The following is a 16,073-nucleotide window of genomic DNA, read 5'->3' on the forward strand; positions in this document are numbered from 1 at the left end:
TTAGTATGGGACACTTCACATTTAGTGTCCAGAGGAGTGTGACTGGCTGTGAGGTGATTCAGAACTATGGCAAAAAACAATTGGAGGCACTGAAGGAAACAAGATTCAGAGAACACCTACTCGCCTCACCAGCTTTTTGAAGAACTACTACAGTTAAGACGGAAGGGAATTGTTCTCTGTTGCCCAGCAGAGCCTGTGGCTGTTTTAGCTCAACTACATCCAGGGAAGATCTTTCTAGTTTTCATGGTCTTTCTGAAAAAGGAATGGGATGTGTGCAGAAGTAGTGAGTCCCCTATCACTAAGGTATGCCAGTAGAGATTAGGCAAAGACTTGACAGGCATATGGTAGAAGGGATTGCAGCTTTCACCGAGGGTCAGAGTTTTCAGCTGTGTGATACCAGATTCCCCAAGTTCATCTGAAACATTCATCTGAAACATCCAGGACTCAGAGTAACTTAGCTTATCTGTTCCCCTTCCCCCAAGTACAGTCTAGTGATGGTGGCCAGGCAAGCAGCTTTGGGCTGTAGCCTGACCATCTCCCTCTTTTTCCTCCCACTTTATCCCAGGGTGAAGGCCAAGAAGGGTGTGACCCTTTTAGGTACCAAGTCACGGAGTGGCCAGTGGCATGTGACCTCAGAGCTGCTGACTGGGGCAAAGCACTCAACAGCCACCGTGGATGTGGCCTGGGCTCACGGCACACCCCTGCCCCCCTGGTGAGCCCGAGGTGGTGCATCTACCCACCTCTTTGCAAATCAGCCATCTGAGAGGGGTGGGGAATCTTTGAAGGAGGAGGCTAGGCTTGGGGAGGGCTGGGGCTTGGTCACTGGGGTCTCTGAGGTCCAGGGCCCTCAGTGGGATCCTGGGGCTAGAGCACCTCAGATGGGCTGGAGAAGGCTCAGAAGGCCCCATCAGGCAGCTGCCGGGGAGGGGTGGGGTCCCCACTGAGAGTTTCTGAGCTCCTGGGCTGCTCCCAGCCCTTCATCCTCTGCTTTCCTTCCCTCCCCTCCCCTGGCAGGGAGGGCCAGGGCCCCTTGGAGATCCTGCAGCTTGACTTTGAAATGGAGAACTTCACCAGCCAGTCAGTCAAGCGGAGGATCATGTGGCACATTGACTACCGTGGCCACGGCGCCCTGCCTGACCTGGAGCGGGCAGTCACTGAGCTGACGGTCATTCAGCGGGATGTGCAAGCCATCCTGCCCCTGGCCATGGTGAGCAGGCAGGTGACCAGCCCAGAAGATGCCTGGGTCTATGCATGTGTGCACATTTGTGTGACGAGAATGTGAACCACTGAGTATATGTACAAATTGACATGTGTGTATATGTGAGACTTCCTGCCATGCCCAGGTATGCCTGTGTGAGAACGTGTGTGCATGTGTGTTATATTTGTCAGGCCATGAGGGCAGCAGATGCTCAGGGGGGCAGAGGTGGGAGATGTCACCATGGAGGGACCACTGATGGGAAGTTTGCAGAAGGAGGTAGCAATGCAGTTGAGTCTTGGAGGTCCCCTGGGAGGGAGCCTCCCAGAGATGCAGGGTGCGTCCTAGGCAGAGCATTACTTGGGCAAAGGTACAGTAGTGAGAATATGAGTAGTTTGTTCAAAAGAACTATAGATTTAGAAAGAGTGTCATGGAGTGGTAGGGCTGGAATGATTGTCTGGAGCCAGCCCAGGGCAGCTTGAATAGCCAGGTGTGTGTTGGACGTTACTGTGTGAGTCCTGAGGAGCCTGGAAGCTGTTTAAGAGGAGATGGCAGGGGCCTGGGGAAGGGTTGTTTCCTGGCAGCACAGTGAGGTGGACCCTGAGGTTCCTGCAAAAGCCTGAGTGAGCAGACCATCTGTCAAGGAGTGTGAGGCGGGGTGGTTGCCTATCCCTGCACACGTGTGCTAGTGTCCCCACTGGAAGGATGTGCATCTGAGGAGTGGCGGGGGGCGGGGGCCAGGAGCCAGGGCCTTGGCTGCTGTGTCCCAGGACAGAAGGGGACCACAAGTAGAGCCCCCTCTTCTCCTCCCTGCAGGACACAGAGATCATCAACACGGCCATTCTGACTGGCCGGACAGTGGCTATCCCTGTCAAGGTTATTGCCATCGAGGTGAATGGCCTCGTCCTGGACGTCTCCGCCCTAGTGGAATGCGAGTCTGACAATGAAGACATCATCAAGGTGGGCATCCTGCAGGTGGGGCCCCTGGGGAAGAAGCCATAGGCCTTCAGGAGAGCAGAACCTCAAACCAGAGTCCAGGTGGCTGACTCTTACTCATCCTCTAAGACTGAACCCATGCCTCCCTGTGCTGGGACCCCTTCTGTTGCAGCAGCTGCCCCGCCCTTTTCCTCCTACAGCACTGGCCTTACTTCATCCCAAGCTTCACCACACCATTCTGAAAGGGTTGCTTCCCAAGTCTACTGCTCCCATGATACTCCCTCTTCCTGCCCCTGGATATTGCTTTGGCCAGTCCTGGAGGGCTTCCTGTAGGAATATGAAACAGACTGTCGGGCCAGAGGGGAGAAGGCAGTGTCAACAACTTGAAATCAATCTAGCAAGACATTATTGAACCTTGGTGTGTGGCAGACGCTTGGCAAGGCAGCAGGGGATGGGTGAGGGAGACAACCCCTCAAAGACCTGCCCTGAACCCAGAGTGCGAGTGATCAGATGAAGCAATGTAGCTCAGGAAGAAGCCTCAAGAAGCACATGAGTTAGGCCAGGCGTGAAGGTTGTGTACTGAGGGCCCCACTCCCAGCACACACGCTCCAGCTCCTCCAACTCCTAAAGGCTCCCCTCAGCCGTGAGCTCCCACCCCACCCCTGAGCTCCTTCCTAGGGACCTGCTCTGGCCCCAGGTCCTCCACAACCCAGCCCATATGACACTCATCTGACTCAATGACCCAGTTTGCCACCTCCCCAAGAGGGCTCCAGATTCTCTCCTTCCCCTGGCTTTGAACAGTGGTCAGAAGTGAGTTGGGAAGAGGAGGCGGTAGAGTGGGCAGTGGTGTGAGCAGATGTCCAGCCCTGGTACCTGTGGGGTGGGCCAGCCACTCACTATACCACCCTCCAGCAGGCATCAAAATCAGATGGTTAGACAACTGAATTCGTTCTTGCTCCTGTAAATAATTCAGCTTGAAGGAAAGCAGGACAGTTGGAATGCAGATGTCCTTCTCCTCCTGTTCACTTGGGCTCCCTCCTGCTCTCTCTCTCTCTATGCTTTGCCTTTGGGTCCCTCCAAGTCTGGGGAGCATGGGGCTCACCTCATCTATCCATGATCCAGGAAGGATGCCTTCCAAGGGAGCCAGAGCAGATGGTCTGGCACCCCCACTCCACTGCATCACCCCCTTCAGAGAAGCCTCACCAGAAGCTGTGGGCTGTCCACTGCTGGAAGACTGGGATGGGAAGAAACAAGCCTGCTCCCAAGGGCCCTCGCCCAGCACCTTCTCTGCCACCCAGACTCCCCCACCCCAGCTCCAGAGCAGACCAGAACCAAGGGGTAATTGGAGAAGATTCTAAATGAAATTGGTTACAAATCTCGATGAAATATACTCAGGTCTTTAGGGAGTTTGCCACATTCTAAGTGGAATTTACAGGTCTGCAGTTGGAATTCTTTGCCTTCCGAGGTGGGAAATGAGCATTTCTGGCAGGGCTGCTGTCCCGTCCCTCCACCCACCCCTCTGAGATGATGATGGGAGCTGGTAGGGTTTGGGATGCTCCATGGATAAAACATAGTCCCAGCACCCCAGGTCCTTCCAGAGCCTTCAGGGGATCACCAGCCCACCAGCTGAATGATAGACCTCCCCCCAAACTCAAGACCATGCACCCATGGACTTGCACCAGCATGAGCACCTAGATGCATGTACACACAGGATCCGTTCTGGGGTGCCAGGTGTGTGTGTGGGCGTATTTAACACACAGAGCCATCTGCATTTGCCCTAAAGTACTGGCAGTGACACCTTTGTGAGTGGGCACAGGTATCAACGAAGATGTACTCAGCAGGCATGTGGTTTCCATCCAGGGAACCTCTAGGAATGCAAGTCAGTATCCAGGTGGGCAGGCATTTACAACAGCCACACCCGTTGGTGGTAGCCATCCACCCATCTGTGCTTGAGGTTCTCTGGTCCTGAGTTTTCCTTTCCCATTTCCTCATCTCTACACCTGGTTAAGCAGCACCCCTCACCAGAAATTAACTACCTGCCCATTCTCCTGGAGCAGCCATACCAGAGAGGCCGCGGAGGACATGGGCCTGCCCCTCATCCCCATCCCCTGCACCTCAACTCCCTCCCTGCCCAGTCAAGTGCCCATGTCCTTTTCTGCATCGTAGAGGACTCTATCTGCCAGACCCCTGGCTCCAGAGCCCCTCCAGTCCTGCTGGGGGAGGGGAGCCAGCCCTGAGAGGCCCTCACCCTGGTACCTCCTCCAAAGTGTGGCTCTGGCAGGTCAGGAGCTGCCCCTTTAAATCCATTTGCATGTTGGCTCCTTACTAAGGAAAAAAAGCCTCCCCCAGTGGGCACCAAGAGGTGATCTTGAGAAAGAGCAGAAGCAGTGATGGAAGCCAGGACTCCCAGAGGAATCAGTGCTTCCTTCCACTGGCCTCCTCCCCTTCAGCCTCCTAGGACTTTCCCTCCAGCCCTGCTTGTCGGACTGAAGTCCCTCCCCCGCACTGCATCACAGGAAGACCTGTAAGGAAGACATGCCAACTGTTCCTCCCTTCCCCCAGGTATCCAGCAGCTGCGACTACGTGTTTGTGAGCGGAAAAGAGTCTCGAGGGTCCATGAACGCCAGGGTCACCTTCCGCTACGACGTCCTCAATGCCCCCCTGGAAATGACAGTCTGGGTCCCCAAGCTGCCCTTGCACATTGAGCTCTCAGATGCCCGCCTCAGCCAAGTGAAGGGCTGGAGGGTACCTATCCTCCCCGACCGGAGGTACAGCCCCTCTCCCATGGCGGATACTTGGGAAACTCATGGGTGGATACAGCCTCGGCCCACAGTCTGATCTGCATATGGGTATAAGGCCTTTGGTATACACAGTCTGTAGGTTGGTTGTGCAGTCAACAAACTTTCATTAACCAGCTACTGTGTGCTAGGCACTGGCAAGTGTTTGAGAGATGGGGGGTGTGTGGCCAGTGCCTAACCCTGCAAGTCTCTCAGTCCAGCGGGGGAGGAAGGCATGTGCATGCCACAGAACATGGTGGTGGGTGGGAAGCCCCGTGTGCAGGGAATCAAGTGGCATAAGGAGAGAACCCCTCTCCCTCCAGGAGAAGTCAAGGCAGGCTTCCTGGAAGAGACAACTCTTGAGCTAAGTCTTAAAGGATGAACCGAAAGGAGCTGGCTGAGGAGACAGGTTAAGAGACTGCCTGCAGTCAGGCAGACAAAATGAAGCAGACACACCTGTACACGTTGTGTCCCAGCCTGGGCACACCAAGGCACACTAGTGAGTGCATGAGTGCAAACACACTGTGACTCATACCCAGGATCCCTTGTGGGCTTGTAGGCTCAGGCACCTGGGTGCCCATATGTGGGGCATATACGTGTGTACTCACTGCATTCCAATCACCCACTCAGAGCTGCTGGAGAGAAAAGCACAGCAGGGAAGAGAAGAGAGGAAAGTGACAGGCAGCTAAGAGCAGGAGGTGGGCAGGGCTGGAGAGAGAAGCATGTGGTGAGAGAAACAGGCCGCCAAGTGAGAATTGGGCTGAGTTCAACTCAGAGAGATTCGGAAGAGCAAGGTGTGTAGACCAGTGCCTCTCAAACTTTAATGTGTACACGAATCACCTGGGGATCTCAGTAAAATGCAGATTCTGACTGGGAAGGTCTGGGGTAAAACCTGTGATTCTGCATTTCTCACCAGCTCCTGGGTGATAGCAATACTGCTTTGAGTAGCAAGGATGTAGCGGACTCTGAAGCCAGACAGCCTGGTTTAAGTCCTGCCTCTGCTATTTACTAACTGTGTAAACTTGGGCTACTTATATAACCACTCTGTGCCTACATCTCCGTATCTGTAAAATGGGCACAATTAACACCTGCCTCATAGGATTTTTGTGAGGAATAAATTAATGAACACAGGTAAAAGAACGCTCTGTGTGAATGAATGTTCTGGTTGCTTGATCCTCCAGTACACTAACAAAGAACTAGCTACAGAGAAAAACACTTGGCTTTCTCACCAAAGCATACCTTCCTGGCAGTAAACCTCTCAATTTTAGCATTTTTTGCAATGTGTACAGGCTGAGAATTTCCCAAATCATCAAGTCCAGGTTCCCTTTTGCTTAACAGTTTATCCATGTGTCTCTCTCCTCTCACATTTGACTAAAAGCAGCAAGAGGAAACCAGGCCACGATTTCCACACCTTGCTTGGAAATCTCCTCAGTTAAATGTCCGAGTTCATCACCTACAGGTTCTGCTTAGTTTCCACACAACTGCAGGACACAATTCAGCTAAGATTTCTGGCATTCTGTAAGAAGGATCACATTTGCTCCAGGTTAGAGCTTAGAACAGTGCCAGGCACAAACTTAGTACTGAAGAAGAGGCAGCAGTTGCTGTTAGGATTTGACGCCAGCTATTCCCAGGCTTGGCTTAAGCCAAGAAGAGGCAGAGAGGGACAGGAGGTAGGGTCAAGAACGTACTTTTCTAGGAGATAAAAGGCTAGGACTCCTGGTTCCAAACTTAGAGATGGAAGGCATGAGCCATAGAGGAGGCTTGCGTTTGCAGAGCTTCTGGTAAACTGGGAGGACCCAACAGGACAAGGGTGAGGGGTGTGTACTGTGCAGGTCAGAGTCCAGCTGAGAAGCCTTCAGCATGGCATGTTCCTAACCCAGGTCAGTCCGGGAAAGCGAGGACGAGGACGAGGAGGAGGAGGAGCGGCGGCAGAGTGCAAGCCGTGGCTGCACCCTGCAGTACCAGCATGCCACCCTGCAGGTCTTCACCCAGTTCCACACGACATCATCCGAGGGCACCGACCAGGTGGTCACCATGTTAGGCCCGGACTGGCTGGTGGAGGTCACCGACCTAGTCAGTGACTTCATGCGGGTGGGCGACCCCCGAGTGGCACACATGGTGGACAGCAGCACGCTGGCAGGGCTGGAGCCAGGCACCACCCCCTTTAAGGTAGGTATGGGCTCTGTCCCAGCACAAAGGGGCAGTGTTGGGAGCCTTATTTACCTGTGGGTGCAGAACTCAGATTTTCCTAACCCCAACTGGCCCCCAGAACACTCTTCCCTGCCTGCCCCTTGTCTGAAATTCCAAGGTCAAGCTCTCTTAGCTTCATCTTGGTAAAAGTTCTCACTCCAAGCTGTATCAACCTTTATCAATCCTCAGTGTGGGTGACTCAAGCAGACCCCTCCCTGAGAGCAGAGGGGGAGCCGGTGAGAGTCAGCCAGCCTAGAGTCCAAGAAGGTGTGTTTGGTGATCTAGGAACTCAACTTTGACCTTTCCTGACTTGTTTCTACCCTGACAATTGGGTGTCTGGACAGAAATCATCTATCTAAGAAACTGTTGTGACCTGTGGGCTAGAATCTGCCTGCAGACATATCTTCTTTGTAAAACAATTGATCCAATGTGTTTTAAATTGGGAGATTTCTCATTTAAAAAATACACATAGATTTCTGGTTTCACAAAAAATGAATCTGGCAACAATCAGCTAAAGCCAGTATTGGTGCCTCCTATACACGAGAATGAGTTCCCTCATTTTCCACAGTCTTCGCCACTTCCTTTTGTCTCCCTGATATTGAGGTTGCACATCAATTGCTACTAGTCACCGTGCAGGGGTTGTTGTTTTCCTTAGAATTGGCCCACCTCTCTCATTTGTGTTCCTGCCTGGCTCCTGTGAGCCCCCGACCCTCTCATGACCTCTGGACACTGGTTCCTGGTTGCAGACCTGAGGCAGAGCTGCGAAGTCCTGCCTCCCAGCCTGCCTCACCCTTCAGGACCCTCTTCCAGCAGTGCTGGGATTTCTCCCTAGCTGGGGGTCTTGGGCGGGGGTGGGTGTGCTTTCCTGGTTCTCTCCCACCCCAGTCCCGCTCTGCCTCAGGTGGTGTCTCCGCTGACGGAGGCTGTGCTCGGGGAGACGCTGCTGACGGTGACAGAGGAGAAGGTCAGCATCACACAGCTTCAGGCCCAGGTGGTGGCCAGCCTGGCCCTCTCCCTGCGGCCCAGCCCTGGGAGCAGCCACACCATCCTAGCCACCACAGCTGCCCAGCAGACCTTGAGCTTCCTCAAGCAGGTAACTGGCTCCTTGGCCCACCAGCCAGGGAGTTGGTGGTATGGAAGGAGAACTTGGGGGCTCTGCTTTGCCCTAGCACCAAGAGTCCCCAGATTAGGGCTTTAGGAAATGGAGGATCTCTGCCCTCCATGCCCTGCACAACTGCCCACTCTATGGCCGCAACATCTACATGGGAGGTCAGAGCAAGGTCTTGCTTGCTGCTCTTGCCACCTGAGATGTTCCCTCTGAGGGTCTCCCTCCTGGATTCACAGAGGGCTGTCACCTCCACATCACCCTCAGGAAGTACCCTCACTCATCTCTGGAGCCCCAAGTACACACCATAGGCATAGCCACAGGATGAAAGTGGAAAGGTGACAGATGAGAGTCCTGGGGAGTGAGGAGGTGACAGGTGGGAGTCCTGGGGAGTGAGGAGGTGAGCATCAAGTGCTGAGCCCAGAGTTAGGACACGGGTCCTCTGTCCCTAACTCACTCCATCACCCCAAGCCAATCACTTCTCTCTGAACCCTGCTTCCTCATCTGGAGGGAGGGCAATTCTCAGAAGGTTTTAGCCAGCAGGCAGAAGTGGGAAGTAGGTGTGTATTCTCAACAGCCTGTTGTCTGATGGGGGTGAGCCCAAGGTCAGGCATGGAGATATGGAGCTATTCCAGCAGCAGAAGGGACTTGAATTAGACCCAAGGCAAAACTTACCTTTAGGTTATCCAGGGGAGAGGGGTGAAGTGGACAAGGGCATCCTCAGAGCAGTATGAGGCCTGGATGCCATGGTCTGGGATTTACCCTCCCCACACCCTGTGAGGAGGACTCTTACTTGAACAGTAGTTCCTGAGGGCCCGCCACAGGCCACAGGCACAGTTCCAGTGCTGAGAATACAGCAGGGAGCCAGAGACCCGTGGCCCCTGTCCCTACAGAGCCCAGGATCTAGCAGGAAGCCAGTTGAACCAGCTCTTTGACTCCTGTCCCCTCCTTCTCCTTCTCCTCAGGAAGCCCTACTGAGCCTCTGGCTGTCCTACAGTGATGGCACCACAGCCCCACTCTCCCTCTACAGCCCCCGAGACTACGGACTGTTAGTGAGCAGCCTGGATGAGCGTGTGGCCACTGTGACCCAGGACCGGGCCTTCCCTCTGGTAGTGGCTGAGGCCGAGGGGACAGGGGAGCTGCTTCGCGCAGAGCTAACCATCGCTGAGAGCTGCCAGAAAACCAAACGCAAGAATGTGCTGGCCACGACCCCTGTGGGCCTGCGGGTGCACTTTGGGAGGGACGAGGAGGACCCCACTTACGACTACCCGGGCCCCAGCCAACCAGGGCCTGGCGGGGGCGAGGACGAGGCCCGGGGAGCTGGCCCGCCAGGCTCTGCGCTACCCGCACCGGAGGCCCCAGGCCCGGGCACTGCCAGCCCCGTCGTGCCTCCCACAGAAGACTTCCTGCCGCTGCCCACCGGCTTCCTGCAGATGCCACGGGGTCTGACCGACCTGGAGATCGGCATGTACGCGCTGCTGGGCGTCTTCTGCCTCGCCATCCTCGTGTTCCTCATCAACTGCATCGTTTTCGTGCTGCGCTATCGGCACAAGCGCATCCCGCCAGAGGGCCAGACCAGCATGGACCACTCTCACCACTGGGTGTTCCTGGGCAACGGGCAGCCGCTGCGGGTGCAAGGAGAGCTCTCGCCGCCGGCAGGCAACCCGCTGGAAACCGTGCCCGCCTGCTGCCACGGCGACCACCACAGCAGCGGCAGCTCGCAGACCAGTGTCCAGAGCCAGGTGCACGGCCGGGGCGACGGCTCCTCGGGCGGCTCAGCCCGAGACCAAGCCGAGGACCCCGCCAGCTCGCCCACCTCCAAGCGCAAGCGGGTCAAGTTCACCACCTTCACCACGCTGCCGTCAGAGGAGCTGGCCTATGACTCGGTGCCCGCGGGCGAAGAGGACGAGGAGGAGGAAGAGGACCTGGGTTGGGGCTGCCCGGATGTGGCGGGCACCACGCGGTCCACTGCACCCCCGGACCTGCACAATTACATGCGCAGAATCAAAGAGATTGCATAGAGGCGCCAGCCGGAGTAGCAGGGACTCCCCCAACGGGGTCAGCTCGGGGTAGGACACAGCCGGGACCCCCGGTTCACACTGACTCTGGGCGGCTGAATTGATTTTGTACTCCCTGCCCCTGCAGCTTGGCTCGGTGCGGGGCGGGCCGCCTCCGTGTGTGGGCCTTCCCTCGCCTCACACCATTACCCTCTTCTGCCCCCTGCAGGTGGAGGGCTCTTCCTCCAGTGGCTCGCAAGGAGGAAAGCAACCCCAGCCTCTGTTCTACCCTTTCCAAACCTCCTCCCATCTTAAGCAACCCCCTGCCCCAAGAGTGAGGCAAGGAGGTCCAGCTTGGGGTCAGATGGGCCCACGCTGTGTCCCGGCCCCGCCTCCCGTCCCCCTTGTCGTCCCCCTGTGCAGGGGGTTCTGTGGGGGTCTTGTGTCACAGGCTGCACAAAGACTTTTCTCAAACTAATATTCAGGGATTTCTGTCCTGCAGGGTGGGGAGGTGGCAGCTGCCTGCCCTGCCAAGGATCTTGCTGTGGACGAAATATCTGGGGGTTAGGGGGACAGTTGTAGCATCTGCTGGCATTCGGGTGCCTCCCAGGACCTGGGAGCTGACTCTACAGAGAGGTCTGGTGCCAAGCCAGGCACCTTCCTGAGTTCTCAGGACTCCCACCTCTGCCCCAAGGGCTTTGGGCAGGGACCTAAAGAGGAAAGAGTCCTGGATCCATCTCTAGCCAAATCACACCCCAGAGCCAGAGGCCTGGGGACCTCCTTGCCTTCCCCTTCCCCCACAGCGAGGTCAACACTACTACGCCTTAGCCACCCCTCACCCTGCTGACTGCGCCTTCCCTCTGCAGCACAGGGCAGGCAGCCACCTATCCCCCACAAGACGGAACCCGGGAGGGGAGCAGAGGGCACCAGGGAATGCTGTGGGGGACTTCAGGGTGGGCAAACGCAGAAGGGAGCCAGTGTTGCCCCTACCCCATCCCACAGCCATTTTTCTCTCGGGTTCTACCCACCACTGTGTCGGATTTTTCTTAAATAAATGGAAGCAGTCAGACTGGAGGTGGGGGCAGCAGCTCCCATGAACAGAGAGTACATGGTGGCTGGCTCTGTCTCTTCCTTATGTGCATGGGCAAACACACAGACATACACAAGCGAGTGCACGCATGCACACACACCCACTCACACACTGTGGGCACACTACATGACATGAGACCAAAACTCGGCTAGACTAGGCTGTGGTCCTGCTCTTCCTCCCACAATATGCAGGTCCTTTAAGACCCTCTGGTGCTTTGGGATGCCCAGGTCAAGGGATGAAGAATCCACTGACCCACCAATGTGCCCTTATAAAGAGGTGCCTCCTCTAAGGCTCTGTCCTGATTAGCTCAGGGGAGGGAAGGGCAGGCCTCGGGACTGCAGAGAAAGGTCTTCTGGGGGGCACAGAAAAATAAGGAGAGAGATGAGAGGGTTGGCATGCCTACCTGAGTTACTTCAGCTTCCTTCACCGCCCACCTCTCAGAGGTGGCCCTCCCTGTAGCCACTTCTCAGGGAATCCTCCCTTCTCTCCCCCTTGGGGTTGATGGAGAAAGCCTTGGGATCTACATGTTAGAAACCAGACAGGAGACAGCACAGGCATGTTGGGGTGCCCCTCCCCACCAGCGGGCCGTGGACTACCTGCATCTCACGCCACACTTGACCTGTGAGTGTGCACGCAGCCTGTCATGAGGCCCTGGGAGCTCACACGCCAGCACAGGCAGCAGCCTAGGGGGCACAGGAGCTCAGGCCTGAGGGGGGCAGGAGCTCAGCCAAGGCTACCTGGCCAGCATCCAGTGCCCATAGACAGGTGGCTCTGGCAGCCACTTTTGGAAAGGAAAGGAACACTAACCAGCATGTGTCCCAGAAGCAGCCAGCAGCAGAACTGGGGCTACACTGGCACCTGCCCAGACATGCTGTTGCCCACTCTGGAAGGAAGCCTGGCCTCCCACAATCATCTGCTCAGCTGATGGTTCAGCCCAGGGTGGTTGTGAGGATTAAATAGGATCATATATGGAAAGCACTCTGCACAGCTCCTGCAGACAGCATGCCTAGTACAGACAGCTGCGCATAGAGGGTATCAGTGAATGGACTTTGGCACAACCAGGTCTTAATTTTCAGGCAAGGCATAGGTCTGAAAGGAAGACTAGAGACTGACCAGCTGTGCCCAAGATACGTTTAGCAACAAAGAACGGGTGCAGCTCAGCAGCAAGTAAGGAGCTACCAGAAAGCTGAGCCCAAAGCAGAACCACAGGGGAGCTTGGCAGGGGGGCTCTCCTTGAGCTCCCAGAACAACAGATATCTGCCATTCAAACACTGCCCTGACTACATACTCCTGGAAGGGTATGGGGGGGGGTCTCAGTCATTTTTTAACCCCCTTGTGCTTAACCTGGTGCCTGGAATCAGCAAGTGCTCAACAAATGATTGCCTACCAAATTAAGTACAAATGCAAACTCTAAATGGCTTTTACATTATCCCGTATTGGGGGATTTTGCACACTCTACCACCTTACTTGAGGTTCATCACCTCATCCCCTTGGAATTCTTATAAGAGAGAGATGAGGAGGGCAGGGATGTGAGTTGAGGAAGAATACCCCACGTTGGGGAACTGTGCCAGGTGGGGCGGGTTGCTGGTGTGAAACTTGGAATATGGAGCCATTTGTTTCTTCAATGCGTTAAGCTCCTGCTACACCCGGGACCCTGATGGGGAGTCTGGGAAGCAAAACTGTGGATCTGTCCTCAAGGAGCCCCCAGCCCCATAAGGAAGATGGACAAGTTATCTGCCCACTGTCATCTGGGATGATGACAGACCTTTACCCTGGGTTGACAGGGCACAAAGGAGGAGAGGAGAAGACAACTGAAGCTGAGTTTGCTGAGGACAAGGCCAGGGACAATCCGGTAAGGAGGACAGAGGCTACAGACTCCACACCCTGTGTTTTGCTGCCTGACTTTGCACTTGCTTTCCCTATGCCTGGAACATGAGTCCCTGGTGAGAGGGGAAGCACAGAAAACACACATGCAAAGGTGCAGAGACCAGAGAGGGTGATGGGTCCAGCAAGGACGGGAATCAGGCTCAGACGTGAGGTTTAGCTCTTGTGAAGGAAGGAAGGATGGAGGGGAAAGGGGATCAGTTAAGAGGATGCTGCAGCAGAGAGCATGACGCCCTGAGCCAGAGCAGTAGGTACAGAGAGCTGGGAGCAAACTGGTATTCGGCTGCAGAATTCGGCAACTATACATCCCACACAGGGACGACGAGGAGGAGACATGAGCTGCTTGGCTGCAGAGATCTCTTTCCCAGATAAGCTTCGGAGACCAGGCCACCCCAAGCAGAAAAGTGGAATGCTTTTTGCAGGCACCCAGGGTTTCACAAACAGGGAGACGAGGACCTAGAGAGGAGGAGCGATTGGCCCAAAGGCACACAACAAACTCGGAACAGAGCCAGAGCCATGCCTGCTGCCCTCTGGGCAGGGACCTAAAGGGGAAAGAGTCCTGGATCCATCTCTAGCCAAATCACACCCCAGAGCCAGAGGCCTGGGGACGTCCTTGCTTTCCCCTTCACCCACAGCAAGGTCAACACTACTACGCCTTAGTCACCCCTCACCCTGCTGACTGCGCCTTCCCTCTGCAGCACAGGGCAGGCAGCCACCTATCCCCCACAAGACGGAACCCGGGAGGGGAGTAGAGGGCACCAGGGAATGCTGTGGGGGACTTCAGGGTGGGCAAACGCAGAAGGGATTTGTGTCCCTCTCTCCTCATCCCTCACCTCCTGTCCAAATGCGAGAACTCAGAAGCAATTGCAAGAAACGTCAACTCCTGACCCTCGTGGAGTTCAAGCGGGAGCCGGCTTGGTGGGAATGCAGCAGGACATTAAGTTAGCCCCTCTGGAATGGCCCCGGTCCTTGCACTCCTCTTTAAAAATTTGTCTTCAACCCCGAAAACGAATCGAGGGACCTCATAAAGAATAGTTATTGACAGAGAGCTGCTCAGGGAGCACCAGGGAGCCAGGATCATGAATCAGTTCGCTAGCAAAATGAGATTTCTCAGACAGCCAGGGCTGGTGAAGGCAGACCAGGAGATTCGGAGGAACCGCCCAGAGCCCACCTGCCCCAGCCCCAGCCCCACGCTGCCCACTGTCCTCTCCACACCAGCCCTGGACGCTTCTCCATGCCTGTCTTTAACAAACACTAACCTCAGCTCAGTGTGCTCCCCTTAAGAGAAGGCTTCAGGGGGTGGGGGGTGGGAAGTGGGGTTGGAGCCCAGTTGAGAAAATGGAAAACACAATAAGTAGGCTAGAGAAGGAAACTCTCATCTGAAGGGGCAAAACGTTCTAAGATAGATTGGCAGGGACTCCTGGAGTCTGACAGTGCATTTGTCATGTGACCTTTAGCCAATATGTCACTATTTCTGAGCCCTGGTGTTCCCATACATAAAAACATGGGAATCACCGCTTCTAGGCAGTGTCCACTGGCCTCCCTGAAGAGGCCCTGCTATTCCAACACTTGTATTTCTTTTTCTCTTTTTTTATTTTTCCTTTTATTTATTTATTTATTTTTGGGACGGAGTCTCACTCTGTCTCCCAGGTTGGAGTATAGTGGCACAATCACAGCGTGCTGCAGCCTGGACATCCTGGGCTCAGGCGATCCTCCTGCCTTAGCCTCCTGAGTAGCTGGGACTACAGGTGTGCACCACCACTCCCAGCTACATTTTTCTTTTTTATATTTTGTAGAGATGGCGTCTTACTGTGTTAACCAGGCTGGTCTTGAGCTCCTAGCTTCAAGCAATCCTCCTGCCTCACCCTCCCACAGTGCTGGGATTATAGGCATGAGCCACCCTGGCAACACTCGTATTTCTAACAAGAGTCGTGGAAGATAGGAATTATGGCTGTTTTATAGATAAGGAGGCAAGCACACAAAGAGAGCAAGTAACTTGTCTTCAGCTTAGAAGTGACGTGGTGGGCAGCTCCAAACCTACCTGCTTTCTGCTACATCCGGAGGCAACTGATGATGTTGGAAAGTGAAGGGAATGAGGTTGGAGAGATTTTTAAGTGGGAGAAGAAGAGGGAAGGGTCTCTAAGGATTTGATGTGCTCAGTAGTGGGGTCAAGGCTGTGGGACTCCCATTTAAGTCACAGATTGTGGATAGTGTTGGGGCAGATGGAAGACTATGAATATGCCATAGATGCTTGGCCTCTGCCATTGCTGGAGAATGAAACTCCCTCCTCCACTGGAAACTCCATCCCTAGCTGACTATCACAGCAGACAACCATCAACTCCTGAAAGCAGAGAACCAGCAGACCTTCCTGAGCAAGGTGCCGAGCTGAGCTTGTTTGGAGAGCTGGTGGCACAAGCAGAGATGTCTCATGTAGGGAGATGAACATAAGCCAGCACCTGCCCCTTCCCTTGGGATACTGTCTGTTCCTTCAGCCTCTCGGGCTAAGCAAGAGAAACTGGGAAGTGGAAGCCATCCCCTATGGCCCTCATCCTTGCCACATCGGCTCAGTGAATGTTTATTATACCCTTGCCATAGATCTGAGAGTGGCAAGCACAGAGGAAGTAGGAGTATTAAATAACCACTGGCATTCACTGAGAGCTCATTACCTACTAACCACTGTATAGCCATCATTTTATTGACTCCTCACAATAACCAAATAAGGTAGGTATTATTATTATTATTATTATGCCCATTTTACAGATGATGAAATTGAGGCTCAGAGAAGTTACATGATTTGTCTCATGCCACCCAGCAAATAAATAGTAGAGGCAGGATTCAATCCCAGGTTATAATAGCTCCAAGTTCTACAGTCTCCCTGCTGCTCCACACTGCCCTCCTC

General features: G+C 54.7%; 1 protein-coding gene across 1 annotated transcript in view; it reads left to right on the forward strand.

Annotated features, from left to right (window-relative positions):
• Window positions 1-11,307, forward strand: part of TMEM132E (transmembrane protein 132E) — a 59,745-nt gene extending 48,438 nt beyond the window's left edge. The window contains exons 3-9 of the mRNA XM_024235335.3: window positions 566-712; window positions 1,015-1,207; window positions 2,012-2,155; window positions 4,694-4,899; window positions 6,789-7,077; window positions 8,000-8,191; window positions 9,169-11,307. Coding sequence (XP_024091103.2) covers window positions 566-712; window positions 1,015-1,207; window positions 2,012-2,155; window positions 4,694-4,899; window positions 6,789-7,077; window positions 8,000-8,191; window positions 9,169-10,224 — 2,227 coding nt within the window. The 3' untranslated portion in view covers window positions 10,225-11,307. The remainder of the gene's footprint in view (window positions 1-565; window positions 713-1,014; window positions 1,208-2,011; window positions 2,156-4,693; window positions 4,900-6,788; window positions 7,078-7,999; window positions 8,192-9,168) is intronic.
• The last annotated feature ends 4,766 nt before the right edge of the window (window positions 11,308-16,073 follow it).

Source organism: Pongo abelii, chromosome 19 (assembly GCF_028885655.2).
Source record: "Pongo abelii isolate AG06213 chromosome 19, NHGRI_mPonAbe1-v2.0_pri, whole genome shotgun sequence".
Classification (NCBI taxonomy): Eukaryota; Metazoa; Chordata; class Mammalia; order Primates; family Hominidae; genus Pongo; species Pongo abelii.